At 36.6% G+C, this 17,424-nt stretch overlaps 3 protein-coding genes and 1 non-coding gene across 4 annotated transcripts; 2 read left to right on the plus strand and 2 right to left on the minus strand.

The window, feature by feature from the left end:
• Positions 1-539: 539 nt before the first annotated feature.
• On the plus strand, positions 540-3,388 carry Cbr-fut-6 (the record flags this gene model as incomplete). Its single annotated transcript, XM_002630012.1, has 10 exons — positions 540-702; positions 1,267-1,442; positions 1,573-1,656; positions 1,702-1,804; positions 1,864-1,947; positions 2,065-2,189; positions 2,236-2,324; positions 2,822-2,954; positions 3,054-3,184; positions 3,232-3,388. The coding sequence occupies 10 exons, from the start codon at positions 540-542 to the stop codon at positions 3,386-3,388; spliced, it is 1,245 nt and encodes a 414-aa protein (XP_002630058.1).
• A 154-nt stretch (positions 3,389-3,542) lies between these two features.
• On the minus strand, positions 3,543-9,038 carry Cbr-lgc-27 (the record flags this gene model as incomplete). Its single annotated transcript, XM_045241836.1, has 9 exons — positions 3,543-3,647; positions 3,856-4,046; positions 4,443-4,676; positions 4,724-4,904; positions 5,436-5,571; positions 5,833-5,939; positions 6,282-6,424; positions 6,726-6,812; positions 8,954-9,038. The coding sequence occupies 9 exons, from the start codon at positions 9,036-9,038 to the stop codon at positions 3,543-3,545; spliced, it is 1,269 nt and encodes a 422-aa protein (XP_045095144.1).
• CBG28256 lies at positions 3,705-3,777 on the minus strand. Its single transcript has one exon. It is a non-coding gene (tRNA).
• Positions 9,039-13,330: 4,292 nt separating the features above from the next.
• Positions 13,331-14,687, plus strand: Cbr-pcn-1 (the record flags this gene model as incomplete). Its single annotated transcript, XM_045241837.1, has 3 exons — positions 13,331-13,489; positions 13,539-13,654; positions 14,141-14,687. The coding sequence occupies 3 exons, from the start codon at positions 13,331-13,333 to the stop codon at positions 14,685-14,687; spliced, it is 822 nt and encodes a 273-aa protein (XP_045095145.1).
• Positions 14,688-17,424: the final 2,737 nt, after the last annotated feature.

Consider the following 17,424-nt stretch of genomic DNA (forward strand, 5'->3'; position numbering starts at 1 on the left):
TCTAAATTTCGAGATTTGGACTATCAACTTTTCTAAATTTTCCTAACAAACTTTCTAAAATCCAATTTGGTCAAACTTTTAAAATTCACTTGCATCTCAAAAGAAATCCTAAAATAGTCTAGAGAAACCAAACAAGCAAAATGTTCATTTCCTTTTTTGTTTTGTTTTTTGTTTCTCCACCTCAAGAAAAACCGCCAACATCAAAAATTGTATTTTTCCGTTTTCCATAAAAAATAAACTTTTCTCTTTTTCTTTCTTTTTTTGTATACTTCTTCGTTTCATATCTCCATAGAGACTTCTCTATTTCTCTAAATCTCTCTGCTCTCTATTGTCCCTTTAGTCTCGCTCCCGAAATTCTTATATATCCGGTGTCAAAAAAAAAAGACAAAAATTTGGACTTTTAAGCGCTCAAATCCCTTTTTCAAAGCTGCCAATTTAGATTTTTAGACTTTTAATCTCACTACTTTTTCTTCAAAAACCTCCCAAAAAACTTCGAAATTCCTCTTCAAACTATGTATATTCATAAACCTCCTCTACTGATGAAAAATCCCAGACGAGCCCTGATGAGCCAAAAAACGGGCGGTGCCACGTGTACATGGAGATACCTGGGACGATTTCTGACAGTTGGTCTCTATATAGCTGTTGCGGTTTTCCTATGGTACACACTGGTACCCACAAGGAGTATGGGGCACAAAGAACAGGGTAAGTATTAATTTCTTAAAGGAACTATTTTGAAATTTACAAAAAATGTGCTTGAAAAAAATTGAAATCTTCCGATAAAATTTAAAAATTTAAGGAATTTTGAATGAACGAACACACAAAAAATTCAGAAATTCAGAAATTCAGAAATTCAGAAATTCAGAAATTCAGCAATTCAGAAATTCAGAAATTCAGAAATTCAGAAATTCAGAAATTCAATTATTCCGAATTTCCTAGAAATTAAATTTTCAATTTTGAATACTTTTTACAATTCTGACAATTCAAAAAAAAATCAAAATGTATTCAAAATTTGGAAAAAAACCAGAATTTCATAGAAATCCAAAAATTCGAATTGTCAGAAAACTTTGAATTTTGTAAAACAATCAAAAAATATCGGAAATTTTGTTCTAACAAAAAATTCAGAAAAAATTAGAATTGCAGAATTTCAAACATTTTTAGCATTTCTGAAGGTTTAAAGAAGAATATATACTTCGAAGAATTTGAAAATTTTGGAAAAAATTCAGATGTCGCGAATTCCAAAAAAAAATAAAGTTTCTAAATTTTCAGAACCCATATCCCTGAATTCCAAAGATGTCAAGCCTAAATCAGATTCCGAAAAAGCAGTAGTTGATTCCGAAAAAGCAGTACATGCGACAAAAAATGTGGTCATTTATGCAGCGACAAACTTTTTTGGCCATCCAATCACGACTGAACGATTTTTGGCCACATGTCCTGATGTGCAGGTACCTTACCGAAATTTTGGGTTAATGGGATCCGTGGCTAGCACTTTTGTTCACCAAGCCGACGACCAGGGTTCGACTCCACCCTTCGTCAAATATCTTTCTTGTTGTTTTTACAATCTTTTCTCTCCAGAACTATTGCCGCATCACACAACACGAATCCGAGTTCGACAACGCTGACGCAGTACTATTCCATAATGCGGATTATAGAGGACCAGTGAGTACTTCGGATGGCCTAGGATCCCAAAAACAGAATTTTTAGAGTGAAAAGCTGAAAAAGATGAAGTCCCAGAGAAAACCTGGCGTTCCATACGTTCTTTGGTCGTTGGAGAGTCCTAGTAATGATAATTTCCGTCCGGAGAGCCGTAAGTGGAAATTTTTGACTTTTTCAAAGATTTGGTGTTTTGAAATCTGAAATTTTCAGACATGATCAATTGGACCATGACTTATAGAACAGATGCGGACGTTTGGGCACCATATGGTACTATGGTGAAGAGGAAGACACCAGGTACGTTTTGGTGGACTAGAAAACCAAAGCCAATTTGATGGCCTAGGAATCCGAATATAAAATTTGGTGACCTAGAAATCCAAAACTAGTCCCCATTGAAAAGTTTGAATTTTTCAGTGGAAATCGACCTTAATGCAATTTGGGAGAGCAAAAAGAAAAGTGCCACGTGGCTCGCATCAAATTGTTTTACACCGAATCGTAGATTCGATCTGATTAAGAAAATGGTTGATAAGGGGTTTGAGGTGAGTTTTTAACTTTTTGGGATTACTGTAGTTTTGATTTTTTCAGATTGAAATCTGGGGGAACTGTGGAAAACAAGCACCACAGTGTAGCGGAGTTGACAATCAGGAATCACCGTGTGTACTGGAATTGATAAAGTGAGATTTTCAGTCTAAAATTTTGAAAATTTCCAGAATAATCAAATTCAGAAATTCAGAAATTCAGAAATTCAGAAATTCAGAAATTCAGAAATTCAGAAATTCAGAAATTCAGAAATTCAGAAATTCCGAAATTCAGAAATTCAGAAATTCAGAAATTCAGAAATTCAGAAATTCAGAAATTCAGAAATTCAGAAATTCAGAAATTCTGAAATTCAGAAATTCAGAAATTCAGAAATTCAGAAATTCAGAAATTCAGAAATTCTGAAATTCAGAAATTCAGAAATTCAGAAATTCAGAAATTCAGAAATTCAGAAATTCAGAAATTCAGAAATTCCGAAATTCAGAAATTCAGAAATTTGAAAAACTTGAATTTGGGAAAATATTAAATTTCAGAAGTTTCCGGGAACTTATTGATTCCAGAAAAGTCAAATTCTGAATAAACCTGAAAAAACCAAAAAAAAAACAAGAAAATTCTAAAAAAAATCATATTCCAGACCCTATAAATTCTATATCTCAATGGAAAATTCGAACTGCAAAGATTACGTCACAGAAAAGTTCTGGAAGGCTCTAAACGACCGAATGGTGGTCCCAATAGTGTTGTCAAGGCAGTATTATAAGAACTTGAATGTGAGATTTGTGAATTTTTTGGAAGTCCTCAAGATCTAGGACTTTCTAGAACTTTCCAGAACCTAAGAAATTTGAAAATCCCAAAAATCAAAGTTCCAGGTTGTCCCAGACTCCGCCTACATCGCTGTGGACGACTTTGCTACCTTTGACGAGTTTATGACTCATATTAAGAAAGTTAACAGTGATAAGGACACCTACCTAAGCTACCACACATGGAGGAAAGATTATCAGTAAGGTGGCCGAAGAATTTTCTAGGCCATGACTTTAACTTTTTCAGAATCATCATTGGAAGTGGATTCTCGGGATGGTGTACACTTTGTAACAAACTTCAGGATAAGGAATACATTTTGAAACATCCAAAATCCTATAAAGATGTGGCATGGTGGCATTCTTACGATATATGTAACAATCAGATAGCTTCGAAGTACTTGTAATTTGTATTAGAGCGAATTTGCCTATTTTAATTTTTTGTTATTATTTTTGTTGAACCGGGGAACTTTGCGGGTTGTCTCTTTTTTATGTGATTTATTTATTTACAATGTGATACATTTTTTTGAAAAACGGGATTCAATAAATTATTAGAAATCTTTAGAAAGCAATGACAATAGCACCGATGATGTAGATGAAAATCAGGAGAATCGAGGAAAGATTATTGAGTGCCGAATGGATTTGAAGCCAGTCCGAAGTGGCGTCCTGAGACATCTTTAATATTAAATTATTTTTTGGTAGAAAAGCTCGCAAAAATAGTTTCGCTCCCGGGTGGGCTCGAACCACCAACCTTTCGGTTAACAGCCGAACGCGCTGCCTATTGCGCCACGGAAGCAGGCGAGAGAGGAGGGGAAAGAGTGCGTATAAGAACTGGGCGGAAAAGAGACCGCCGCGACCGATTTCTATCTCTTACCTTGGACGAAGTTCCGTCGGTGGTTGGCTCTTCTTCGGATCCACAGCACAGATTGGCATTCAGAAGAGAGGCTAGAAGAGTGTAACGATGTGCTGGAGGGACCTTTCTCTTCACACGACTCATTGCGGAGATCATTACGGTGGCGATGAGACTGAGAACGGTCATTCCGACTGTGAAGGCGTAGAAGATGTCTGGAAGTTTTTGAATTTGGTGGACTAGAAAAAGCTAGGCCATGATTTTTTGAAAATTTGTTGGATGAGCTTCTATTCAGATTCAATTTTGGTCTTTTATTGTTGTAATATACTCTGCTACGCACGCAAACACCATAAAAAGGGAGAGAAAACTTTACATCAATATATCATACTTTCTGTAAAAGATATCAAAAAATGCTCAACTGATAAAATATTTAGGATAATGTGTTCAACATTTTGTTAGTTGACAACTTTTTGATATCTGTCACAGGAATTGAGATAAATTAGGTCAAAGTTGATATGTCATATGTCGTTAGATGCAATGCTCGGTACGCAAACACCACTCAGCGTAACACCATACTGTACGACAATTTTTGAAATTTTTTTTAAACTCACAAATCTTTGGAATATTATCACCAAATCCGAGTTGTGGAGTCTTCTCGGACAAAAACTGGAAACTCATGAATTGCAAAAGAAGCGCGAACATTTTCACATAAATTTGTTGATGGAATTTTCCGAAAAACGGGGCCAACAACAAAATTAAAGCGGAAATCAAGACTGGGAGAGTTAGTTCAACAGCTAGAGTTGAGGATTTGCGGACGACACCAACACAAACTTCAAGGCGTTCGGCTCTAAAAAAAATTTTAATTTTTTGAAAAGCTACGGTAATCAAGTACGGTACCTATTATCATTATCCTGATTAAGCTTCATAATCCATGTCCACGTTGGGTCTACATGCCAGTTGGTTCTGATGTTCTTGGTGTCGAGCATCTCGTGTCCGTCGCCGTGCTCCATGATGAATTTCACATAGCGCTTGTAGAGAGTCGATTGGAGATTGAAGCAACAGTGTTTGCGGTCCTAAATAGAAAAATAAGTAGAACATATGGATTGAGCAAAAAAATCTGGTCTAGAAAAAAAATTTTGCCGGTGAAGTTCAAAGCTCAGCTACAGTACCTAGGACAAAAAGATAATGACTTCGTGGAAGATAGCTAACTTTGAAGCTCTATAAAATTAGTCCAAAATTCTCAGTTTTTTTTGAAAATTTTAGCGTATACTAAACAAAAATAGAGCTCTAATTTTGTAGTTGACAACTTTCTTAAAACGTTTTTGGTTTTGGAGGTATGCGCCTTTAAAGTGATAACACCCACTGAAAGCTCCCGAGGAGGATATTTTCAAAGGCGGACATCTCAAAAACCAAAGAAGTTACAAGAAAGTTGCCAACTACAAAATTGAAGCTCTATTTTCGATTAGTATACACTAGAATTTTCAGAAAAGTCTCAAAAATTTGGAGGACTACTTTTATAGGGTCTCAAAGATCCCAATTTCTTCAGATTGTAACTTTTCGAGAAGTTTGAATTTCGCGGGGAATCAAAAATCAAAATAACCTACATTTGGATACTCAGTATAGTCAATGGAACACTGCGCCTTCATTCTGAATTCCAGTCTTGCTGTGACATTTCCATTGTAGTTCGACTGAATGTCATGGTAGTTGACGAAATCCGTGGATTGTGCGCCAGTTTGGAGTCTGGAATTTGTGTCGTAAAATTGGGTGCTTTGGTCGTAAACACTGGCTGCGTACAATACACTGCGTACAATACAATACGTACAATACACAAAAAATTTGAACACTCAAATTTCGTCGTAGAGTATAATGTTTCGGCAGCAAACACTATACATCATACTTCACGACACTTTTCAACAATTCGCTATAAACGACTCTGTTTTGTCGTTAGTTGGTCGTTGCGTACAATACATCGCATTCTACGACATTTTTGTAAAAACTCACTTATCCGAATTGATATCTGGAGACCATAGTCTTCCCATCGACTTCAAGCGAAGATTTTCGGTTTTCCATTCTTCGGGATTCCATCGGAGTCGACGATCTTTCCAGGACTGCAAAATTTTTGGAATTTTTCAGTTGGGTTGTTTGCATACCCAGCATTATATTTCTCGACAAATTGTTTTAAGAACTTTGAGCCGATTTATCTCACTTCTGGTAGAAGATATCAAATAGTATAAAACTGATAAAATGTTAGTGATATTGTGATAAACATTTTGTCAGTTGATTACTTTTTGATACCTTTCACAGAAAGTGAGATAAATCAGTTCAAAGTTTAGGGGCACCCCTCGAGGTGTTGAACTTGTAGGCCCACTGTTGGAGGTGCCACGTTGCTACCAGCTGAGATATGGTGAACACTAAACAATGTACACCGTCACGTCAGAATGCACACTCACCAATTTCAAAAATCCATTGATGTTCATCTCCTTGAACACCTCATTCATCCACATCTCAGTAATGGAACCATCCAAAACCTGAACTTCCAATGTTTCACCGGCTGCAACGGTTGGTGGAAGCATCATCAGAGCGTTGCTCTTGTCTGAAAATATGGAATTTTTGAACTTCCGAATTTTCAAATATCGTACTCGTTTTTTTGGAACATTTTGATTGCCTGGTTTGTTTTACGGAATTGAATAAAATTTGAAATTTCTTGGAATTTATAATTTTCAGAGTTTTGATCCCTGAAGCTTCTAAATATAATTCTTTACGACGGTTTTCATGCCTCTTAAACTAACTTTTAAAAGAAAACCAGTCGACTTTTCTATTCCCATTCTTCAAAGTTTTTTTCCCCGCAATTCTCTTTCTCCGCCAATTTTATAATCTCCCAAAAAACCGCTTACCTTGCATACGATCCGCTTCGCTGGTCAACTTGTAGAACAGACATTCTTCAAGAACCTGATATTTGTGATGCGCGACGTCTTCAATGTCTGAAAAAACCGAAAATTTTGTACTCTGTGTGTTCTGCGTGTCCGGATGTCTCCTAGTTGTGGCGACACATGCGCTATTTGAGCTTAGTAACATGCGTCATTTGAGCGCAATTATCTCGGTTCCTATAAGAGATATTAAAATTTTGAAAACTACAAAAATGTTGGTTATTTCATAACAAATATTTTATTAATTTTTAAAATGTTGATATCTTTCATACGAGGCGAGATAATTGAGCTCAAAGTTCAGGTTTCCAAAATTTGTTAGCGTCGGTGCCACCACCCCTTTGAGCTTGAATATCTCGGTTCCTTTGAAAGGAATCAATTTTTGTCACCTGATAAAATGTTTTCTATGATATCAAAAACATTTATGTAATTTTTACATTTTTGATATCTCTTCTAGAAACCAAGATAATTGAGCTCAAAGTCCAGAGCCCCCATTTTCTCCAGATATCGCCCCCGCAAAACAAACATAAACAACTGTGAGAACCAGAAAGCGGAAGTTTTAACCTTATTGAGAAAGAGAGAGAGAGAGAGACGCAGAGAAAAATGGGTTCATTTGTTGAACACCTGTTCGTCGAATGTTGACCTTTCGGAAATCGAGAAGGGAGAGAAGGTTCATGAATATATAGTGAGGAGATAATTGAATGTTTGTAAGGTGTATATGTACATAATTGTGTAGCTGACTGCATGATACGGTAGTCAGAAAAACATTTGTTCTTACTGTAGTCACCTTTTTGAGAATTTGAGAATTTCGGATTTTTGAAAATTTTGATTCTTATGTTTAGGGACCACAACATTTTTTTCAAACTGTTTTTTTCTTGAAATCTTTGTATTTTAAAATGATATCCTCTTCCTAATTAGCATATATGAGGTTCTGAGATTCTGATTCTGAGATTCTGAGATTCTGAGATTCTGAGATTCTGAGACTTTCTGGAATATCTAGACTTCTGGATTAATTGTTTCCAACGTTAGAATTCTCAGAATCTTCTAAATTTCGAATCCCCAAAATGTCAATTTTCTGTCACAACTGATCCCTGATCCTCTTCCATCTCTTCTCTCTTTTTTCCTAACCTCGTTACCCTCTAAATAAGGACACGGACGACAGATTATGGCCAATTATGGATTCAATGGGATTTGTGGAAAACGGTCATTGTGACTTTTGGAAAGAAGACGCGGCGACCTGAATCGCTAAGTTTTGGGAAGTTTGAAAAAGTGAGTAGATCAAAAAATGGCCAAACTTTAATTTTTCTAAGACACACTTTTCTTGAATTACAGTATTAATTGGTCCCATTTATATTGATTCAATTAACGAGTCAAAAAGTGGGAAAATTCAAGTTTGAAGTACTACAAAAGTTTTTCAGAATTTTCGAAATCGTCTGAAAATTACAGACTGTAATAAGAAAAAATAGAGCTTCAATTTTGTAATAGACAACTTTTTTGTAGCTTCTTTAGTTTTTGAGATATGCGCCTTTAAAAATACCATGTCCTTCTTTCCAGTGGCCTGTAAGCGTTATCACCTTTAAAGACGCATAGCTCAAAAATATGAAAAGTTACAAAAAAGTTGTCAATTGCAAAAATGAAGCTCTAGTTTTCTTTAGTATAAGCTGAAACTTTCAGAAAAAATCCGAAAAATTTGAACCACTTTTAAAGGGATTCAAAGTTGACTATAAAGCGTTTAAATCGAGAAAAGACTAGCTGGCCTAACTTCAGGATTTCTAGGCCAGATTTTTAATTTTCCCTTAATTGAGCATAATTATGTTAATGTAATTAACAAACTTAAGAACGAAAAAAAAACAAAACACTCAAATCAATTTTTTTGAAAAAAAAAGTGACTTGATGGGGAAGGTTAAGAACCCTCCTGACCTATTTTTAGAATTAACTATGTTTATCTTTTTGCAAAATTTTAGAAAAGAAAACTAGACATTTTTATATTCATTGGAATCACAAAGATCCACAGATTTTATTGGTGTAATTTTGAAATCGACCTGTTCAAAATTGCACAGTTATAGTCAGTGCTACGCGGTCAACGACGACGTATATGGACGGGGTACGGTATTCAAGGAATACTGTAACCGCCTCAACGCAAAATTGCACATTTCAAAAAATTCCAGAAAAATTGAAAAACATAATGTTCGACAAACCTGAAATATTGCTCTTCCACTTGCAGTCAATATCATAGGCTGCAACGACGGCTACCGTAACCAGAGCAGCCGAAAAAAACAGCATTTCTGAGAGAAGAGCTCCTTTGGTCAACGCTCTGGCTTCTTCTATCCGACAGGGTGGGAGTCTAGAGAAAAGAACCAAAAATATTTGTCTTCTCGGAGAGAGATATACAGAGTGAGAGAGTGAGAGAGAGAGAGAGATTGAGAGGAAAGGGGCGGAGCCTGTTGGACAGTAAACATAGAAACGGAACAGGTGCGAAAATGCACTTGACCAGGGGACAGGAAAGCTTGCTTTGATGGGGAGAGAGAGAGAGAGAGAGAGAGAGAGAGAGAAACATTAAGTACTACTAGTTTTTAGAAAGAGGAAATGGGGTGTTTTGATTGAGGGGGGTAATCGAGGCTATTAAGCATTGGGTTTCATGGAATAGAGGATGGAAGGGCTGCTAGCATAATCTAGAGAACCTGGATAGATACTACCTAGGGTTTCCGAGCTTCGAAGTTGAATTTTAAAATTTCACAAATTTCCAAAAAACTTTGTGAATCTAGAAAATTCAGACCCGGTGAATTTAGAACCATAACTGTGAAAATTAAAAAAAAAACAGAAATTCAGAAATTCAGAAATTCAGAAATTCAGAAATTCAGAAATTCAGAAATTCAAAAATTCAGAAATTCGGAAATTCAGAAATTCAAAAATTCAGAAATTCAGAAATTCAGAAATTCAGAAATTCAGAAACTAAGGATCTCGTTTTTTGCTAATTTTTTGAAAATCCTGATTTGAGCATTGTCCTGATTTTTGAATTTCTAAACTTTTGGGATTTTCCAATTCAAAATATTGGAATCAAAAATATCCAAAATCTGTATTTTTTCCGTTTTTTTTTATTTTTGAACATTTCAAAACTTAGAGAAATCTGGTTTTCTTGTTGGCCCGTAAAAAAGGTCTCTTCATTTTGACCCAATTCAATTAGATTCCTGTAATTGATATCAATAAGTTGTCAACTGATAAAATTTCCATCATAATATTACCAACATTTTATCAGTTGACCACTTTTTATTTTTTTTCACAGGGTCCTAGATAAATTGACTCAAAGTTAAAGAACCCTTCGATTTATAATTTCGAAAAAATCGTAAAACCTGTATTAGAAAGGTTCTCTAACTTTGACTCGATTAATCTATGTTCTTGTAAAAGATATCAAAATATGGTCAATTGATAAAACGTTTAAAATTTTATAATAGATATTTTATAAGTTGACTACTCTTTAATATCTTTCAGAAAAACCGAAATATAAACGCTCAAAGTTAGGTAGCCTTTTTGAAAACACTAACTTTTAAAGTCCCATAACTTTGAGTCAATTTATCTTGTTTTTTGTTAAAGATGTCAAAACATTGTTAACTGATAGAATGTTTATCATAAAATTCTGAATATTTTATCAGTTGTCCACTTTTTGATATCTTTCACAGGAGCCGAGTTAAAGTGGTTTGAAGTTCAGGGATCTTTCTTTTCCAGGATATTTTCGAGGTCTAAAACTCCAAAAAGCTATTTTTTTCCAAAACCAAAAGTTCGTCTTTCACCTTCTCTGCTCCCTTTTTTTGCTTTTTTTCTGGTCGTGAGAGTGTTGTTTTGTAGGCAAACAATGCACCAGCGGCACATTTTCGAATCCCAAATGTCAATACCAACTTTTTGGAGATGCCCCTTTTTCTCCTTTTTTTTTGTGACCAGTGACCATGGCCGAACTTTTGGTGGCCTAGAAACATCGAATGAGCTAACTCAAAAATCAGTCACTGTTTGACCAACAAAATCTCAAGTAGGGGTACTACAGGAAAACGGAAAATGGTCAACGATTTTCATTTTTTTCAAGAGCTTTCTGTCTGAGTGCTTCTGGAATGTTTCAAATATTTATTTTCTGGTTTTTTGAAAGATTTTGAGCTTCTGAGATTTTGAGATTCTGAGATTCTGTAATTCTCTGATTTTGAGATTCTGAGATATTGATATTCTGTAATTCTGAGATTCTGAGCTTCTTAGACTCTTAGATTCTTAGATTCTTAGATTTCGAGATTCTTAGATTCTTAGATTTTGAGATTCTAAGATTCTGAGATTCTGAGATTCTGAGATTTTGAGACTCTGAGACCCTTGAAATTCCAAAAATCTAAAAAATCAGAAAATTTGAAAAGCCTGAAAATTCAAAATCTGAAAATCCAAAAAATCTCGACTATCTGAAATTTTCAACGTTTTCAAGAATCTCAAAAATGTGAAAATCCAAAGATCTGAAAGTTTTAAAATCTGAAAATTTCAAAAAGTTCATGAATCTGAAAATCTTTGAATCGTTCAAATTTTTCAAGTTCTGAAAAGCCGAATATCTCAAAAATTCAAATTTCAGTTTTCGAGATTTATCTGAAATTTTCGAAATCCTAGATTTCAATTTTTCGAATATATCCAAAAACTAAAAATCTTAAAATCGAGACTATGAAAATGTCAAAATTACAGTAATACGGGAAATTTTCCAATCGGAAAACCCTGAAAAAAACTTCGGAAAAAAAAGTTTCTACACAATAAAATCAGAAGCATCCGTTAAACATCTGTCTGAGACAGTACCAATTGTTCAATTTTCCCCTTGAAAAAAGTGGGCGTGGCTTCACCTTTTGTCCCTCCTGTTGGTCAGTATTCAAACGGGCGGCCCGTTTTTTGTGTTTTTTCGTTTCTTGTTCATTCAGGAGAAAATGCGAAGGTTAAATAAACGACTTTCTCTTTTCTCTCTCTCTCTCTCTCTCTCTCTCTCTCTCTCTTTCTCGAAAAACTGAGAGAGAGAGAGAGAGAGAGAGAGAGAAAAGACAGTAAAATGGGACAGTGAAAATTTCGGGACACTTATAACATAACCAACACTAACTAGACCAATTATTATTCCCCAAGTAGTGACACATATCTACCTGGACAACCGATTTGAAGCGACAGATTTCGGCAAATGCGCTCTATTGAGAATCGGGAAGCCTAAGCCCATAGGCAGGAAGTTAATTGGGTTGCGAACTGAAAATAAGGCCAAAACTGATGAAATTCAAAATGACAGCAGTGAAAACTCGCCTTTTTTTCTAAATTGGTTTTCTCTGCGTCTCTCAATATCCCTCACTCCCTCCCTCTCTCAAACGAGTTGAGGAGCACCTCAAGTTTCAAAACAAAAGGCTCTCAAGGAACACCCGATGACGTGGCATCATCCACTCTCTTGACCCCCATTCAAAGAGCAGAGTTAAGTGCTCCGAAAGCACGACACCTTTTTGGGGGAGCTCTCTGTGTTTTTTGTCCTTTCACCTAAGCTTTGTTTGCCGATGATCATCACATATTTGGAATAGAAAAGTGATTATACAGGTCATGGCAGCCGGGGAGCAGAAAACACATAGCGGATGTCCGAAGTTCCCACAACGACAACTACAGAAACCTTTCAAAAAATTTCCGGATCAATTTTCTCGATTTTAACTCTTTATTTTCCAGATGAAATTTATTTTTCAGATTTTTCGCTATTTTTTTACATATTTTCGAATTATTTTAGGCGGAATTTTTTTGGTCGTTTTTGTCTTTTGCAGCCATTCTTTGGTTTTTTTCCAGTTTTTATAGCTCCAGGTTTTCAAATTTTAGGTTTTCAGAGGTTTCAGCACAGAATTCTGGAAAATCAGACTCTTTCAGAGAAATTAACATAATTTTCAGAATATTTTCAGCTTTTATATCAATTGATGGTCGTATTCAGTTGCCTAAAACATCGATTCCTGAGTTTTTATGCTGAAAAATTTCAGTAAAATTTTTGAAAACTGAAATTTGAAGGCTTAGAGGAGTTTTCCATGCTTTTTTTAAATTTCAGGCTCCAGACTGTTTTTGACGATTTTTGTCAAATTTTGGAGAGATTACTGTCGATTTTAATGAATAACAACACTTTTGAAGCAGTTTTCCATCATTTTCAGACAGCAAAAGAGCAGAAATTTGTCTGAAAATCACCAAAAACGACCTGAAAACCGATTGCGCGTCACCTACAAGTCTGGAGTCAACAAACACGCAAACTGTGCCAACTCCTTCACTGGCGCATTTTTTCGAATGCGGCAAATTTAGGCGCGAAGTTTCATTCGAATCTAGGCGCGAAAACGCACTTCGCGAAGCTTCCCTCCCCTCAAATCGTCTCATTTCGACCTAATTTTTCTGATTTTTTGATTTTTCACTAGAGAAAATCAAATTTCTGCTGATTTTCAATCATAATTTCGACTATTTCAAAGCGTTTTCAGGCTGAAGAACGCATATTTCGTAATTCTATCGCATTTCATCGAAATTTCACTCTACTTCCCCTATTTTTCTTCCAGACTCCTCCGTTTCTCATCGCCACAATGTTTGAGGCCAAGCTCGCCAACTCCGGACTCCTGAAGAAGATCGTCGAGTCGATCAAGGATCTCGTCACCGATGCTCCATTCGATTGCTCCGAGACGGCGATGAGTCTCCAAGCCATGGACTCTTCTCACGTCGCGCTTGTCTCCCTCAAGTTGGAGGTGAGGGAAAATCAAATTTCCTCCAAAAATTCGAATTTCAAAACTTCAGGTCGGACTTTTCGACACCTACCGCTGCGACAGAACCATCAACCTCGGATTGTCTCTCGCCAACATGTCAAAGGCGTTGAAGTGCGCCAACAACGATGACACCTGCATGTTGAAGGTGCGGTGGTGCCTAAAAATCGATTTTCTGCTGTTTTAGAGCCAGTTGCTTAGCTCATGCTGCGTGAAAAAGCGTCTCGGGACATGGGCGGTGCCACAAAAGCGTCAAAATCGAGCTAAAATGGCATTGTGTGAATGAAACCTGTTTTTTTTTGGCTCTAGAAAATCGACGAATTTCGATAAAAAAACCGCCGTGTTTTGACTTCAGAAGACTATTTTACTGAATTTAAAGCACAGAAACCGAACAATTAGCAAGAAAATAATAAAAAAACTGCTCGACATTGAGGTTTTTCAGTTGATACCGCGCGTTTTCCCTCTAAAGGTCAGGTTTTCCTCCGTACCGCGCATCTTTGGCTAGATTAACCATCGCGTTATGAATGAGCTGGTGGAGCGTAATACGCGTCCAATTAGTCGCTCTTTGGAATTGCTCACGCTCCTAGGCTAGATATAGAGAAGAATAGGCGCGAAATTCAAATTTTAAAGACCCAGATTCTCTATTTCACCTATTTTTTTGCAGTACGAGGAGAACGAGGGAGACTCGATCATATTCACATTCGCCGATCCAAAACGCGACAAGACTCAAGATGTGACGGTGAAAATGATGGATATCGACAGCGAGCATCTCGGAATCCCAGAGCAAGACTACGCCGTCGTCTGCGAGATGCCAGCCGCCGAGTTCCAGAAGACGTGCAAGGATCTTGCCACCTTCTCGGACTCTCTGAACATCACCGCCACCAAGGCCGGCATCGTTTTCACCGGAAAAGGAGACATCGGATCGTCAGTGGTCACCTACTCACCATCCTCCAACACTGACGATGAGTCGGAAGCGGTGACTCTGGAGGTTAAGGAGCCTGTCAATGTCAACTTCTCGATCAAGTACATGAACCAATTCACCAAGGCTACCGCCCTCTCCGATCGCGTTCGTCTGTCGCTGTGCAACGATGTTCCAGTGGTTGTTGAGTATCCAATAGAGGAGAATGGATTCCTTCGCTTCTACTTGGCACCAAAGATCGACGATGAGGAGAATATGGAGTAAATCGACGCAGAAGACCCCCAGAATTCTGGGTCAGAATACTCATGATCTCACCTTTAATCCCCAATTTTTCACTTTTTTTTCGTTTTAAATTTGATTCACTTTTTTATCCGTTGCCCTTTTATTTTAACACTTGTGCTATAAGCTCCCCCTCCTATAACCTCGCAAATGAATCGATTGTTCTATGAAAAGGAGAAGACGAAGCCAATTTCCTCTTCCGTAGCCTTGCGTTACCTAATCCACCGGCTGCTGGTGGAGGTCCCCGAATGGGCAGACTCCCATTTTAATAATGTTCAGAATACAGAAGCAGGAGGGAGAAGGACACGGAACATCTGCTGCTGGCTGCTCATTGCGCTCGGATTCTTTATAAGGCGAGAGGGTACATGAAGGTGTGGAGACGCAGACGGCGAAATTCGAAAGCGAGCAAGGGTGGCTATGGAGAAAGGAGCACTCCCCGAGAATATGTCATTTTCATTTGGCATTTTCTGATTTTTTCTGGATTTCTAAATATAGGTTATTCTATTTTTACAGGGGTTTTTTTTCAATTAGGCAAGCGTCCTTTAAAAAATAGGCGCCACCGCTTCCTTTATCATCGTCATCGCACCTTAATTATACGATTGCACGTTTGGCCGAGTGGTCTACGCGCACAGTTTTGTCTTTACAATCTCTGGTTCGACTCCTCACACCGATTTTTTCGTTTTTTTCTTTATTTACCGCATATTTTTCTGTCTTTTTCGGCTGAACAGCAAATATTTTTGTGTATTTTCTCTTATCAACTCACATTTTCTTATCAATAACGTAGTGTCACCTAAAATGCGCTTACGTTCTTCTTCTTCGCTTTGGGCAGTTTTTAGTGCTCTTTAATTTTTTTTTGGGACAATTTTGAATTCATTTTTTCCCGCCAATTTTAACTTACGGGTGGAGGTAAATGTTAGTCCTTGGAAAAAAACGAAAATTTTCAGTCTGAAAAAATGAGAAAAAAGTTGTCATGACAACGGAAAAAAAGAAGATTGATATATTAATTTTTTGGCTCGGAGACATATTTTTTCACTTTTATTTTTCCATGACTACTAATGGATTCGCGGACAAATTTTCCTGGGAAAAAAACGGAAAATCGGAGGCAATTTTAATTTTTTTTTCGCCGAATTGTGTTTCTTTTTTCTTCGAATTGCTGCTGAACTTTGTGCTATTTTATTCTAGATTAATTGAGATTTTGGTCCGGCGGGAGATTTGAAAATTTTTGGAATTTCGAATTTTGGAAATTTTCTGAATTTTTGAATTTCATTAATTTCGGAATTTCAAAATTTTCCGAATTTCTTTGAATTTTCCCAAAATTTCTGATTTTCTCAATTTTTGAACTAAAAAACTTCTGAAATACTGCATTTTTGACTTTTCCAAACTACTTGGAGCTTTCGTATTTCTGAAGATTTGAGTTTTCAAAACTCGGAGTTACAAGATTGTAATTTTCAAAAAAAATTTCGAATTTTCCACAAATCCTGTACTTACCCATTGAGCTCAATTATCTCGAGACCCATCAAAGATATCAAAATTTTGTCAACTGATAAAATGCTTAGCATAATATCAGCAACATTTTATCAGTTGACAGATTTCTGTTATCTCTGCTAGGAACGGAGATACTCAGGGTTTTCAGCACAGGAATCAAAATAGCTATGACCAGATGTCTGTGACGCCCACCTATATCTCATTTTGAGCTCTATTATCTCGCTTTCTAAGATACCCAAAGTTTTTAAATTGATAAAATGTTGATGATATAGTGATAACTATTTTATCAGTTGACAAATTTTTGATATCTCTTAAAGGAGCCGAGGTAATTGAGCTCAAACTCGCTACGTCCAGCTACGCAGTCCTAGTTTTCTGGGTCAGGTCCCTTTTTAAAACTCTATTTTACCTACTAAAACGGAGCAGTACTTTGGCAATCGTCTCCTCAATAAATCTGAATCCCATTTTCACCTTTTCCCCGAGAGAAAAAAAAAACGGGAGAAGCTAAAGTCAGGAAATACAAATGCTCCTTTAAACTGAGAGTACTCTTAAGAGTAGTCGTACCTGTCATTCATTTCGTACTCTTCCTCTCCGCCCCGTCCATTTTCACGTCTTCTTCTTCATCCGACGTCTTCTCCTTCTTCTGCTTCTAACAGATTCAAAAAGCCAGGTAATAATCGTTTTTCGCCCCCTTTTTGAATAAGACGAAGTGACTTCCGATTGAAAAGAGGGTTCTAAAGAAAGAGAGAGCTTCTGAAGGTCCTCCGGAAAATTTTTTTTCGAAATTTTTTTTCTTCTCTCTCTTTTTCCTCACCTATTGTCATGTCAAACATCTGGTAGAATATGTGCTTTTTTTTGAGAAAAAAACACATACAATTAGAATTTTTTGTTTTTTGTGGATTTCCGTGATTTTGCGACGGCGTAGCTCAGGCAGAATCTAGAACCGTTGGTACAAAAATTATGTTTTTCAGGAGTTCGAAATCATTTCTCAAGGTTTTAAACTTCAAATTCGTGATCCTCATGTCTTCTTACCCTAGAGCCACCTTTTTTAGAGATTTCTGCATTTAGTCGTAAGATTCGATGTATTGCACAGAATCGGCGCTACAGTAACCCAACTTCTTCGCAAACCAACTGCAAAGGAGTGTCCAGGGTAGTTTTTAGCGCTGATTTCAAAAATTTGTTTTCTTTGATGTTTGAAATATGGGATTGTTGAAAAAAAAATGCGACTCAACACGAAAAC

This window comes from Caenorhabditis briggsae (genome assembly GCF_000004555.2).
Source record: "Caenorhabditis briggsae complete genome, chrII, whole genome shotgun sequence".
NCBI lineage: Eukaryota > Metazoa > Nematoda > Chromadorea > Rhabditida > Rhabditidae > Caenorhabditis > Caenorhabditis briggsae.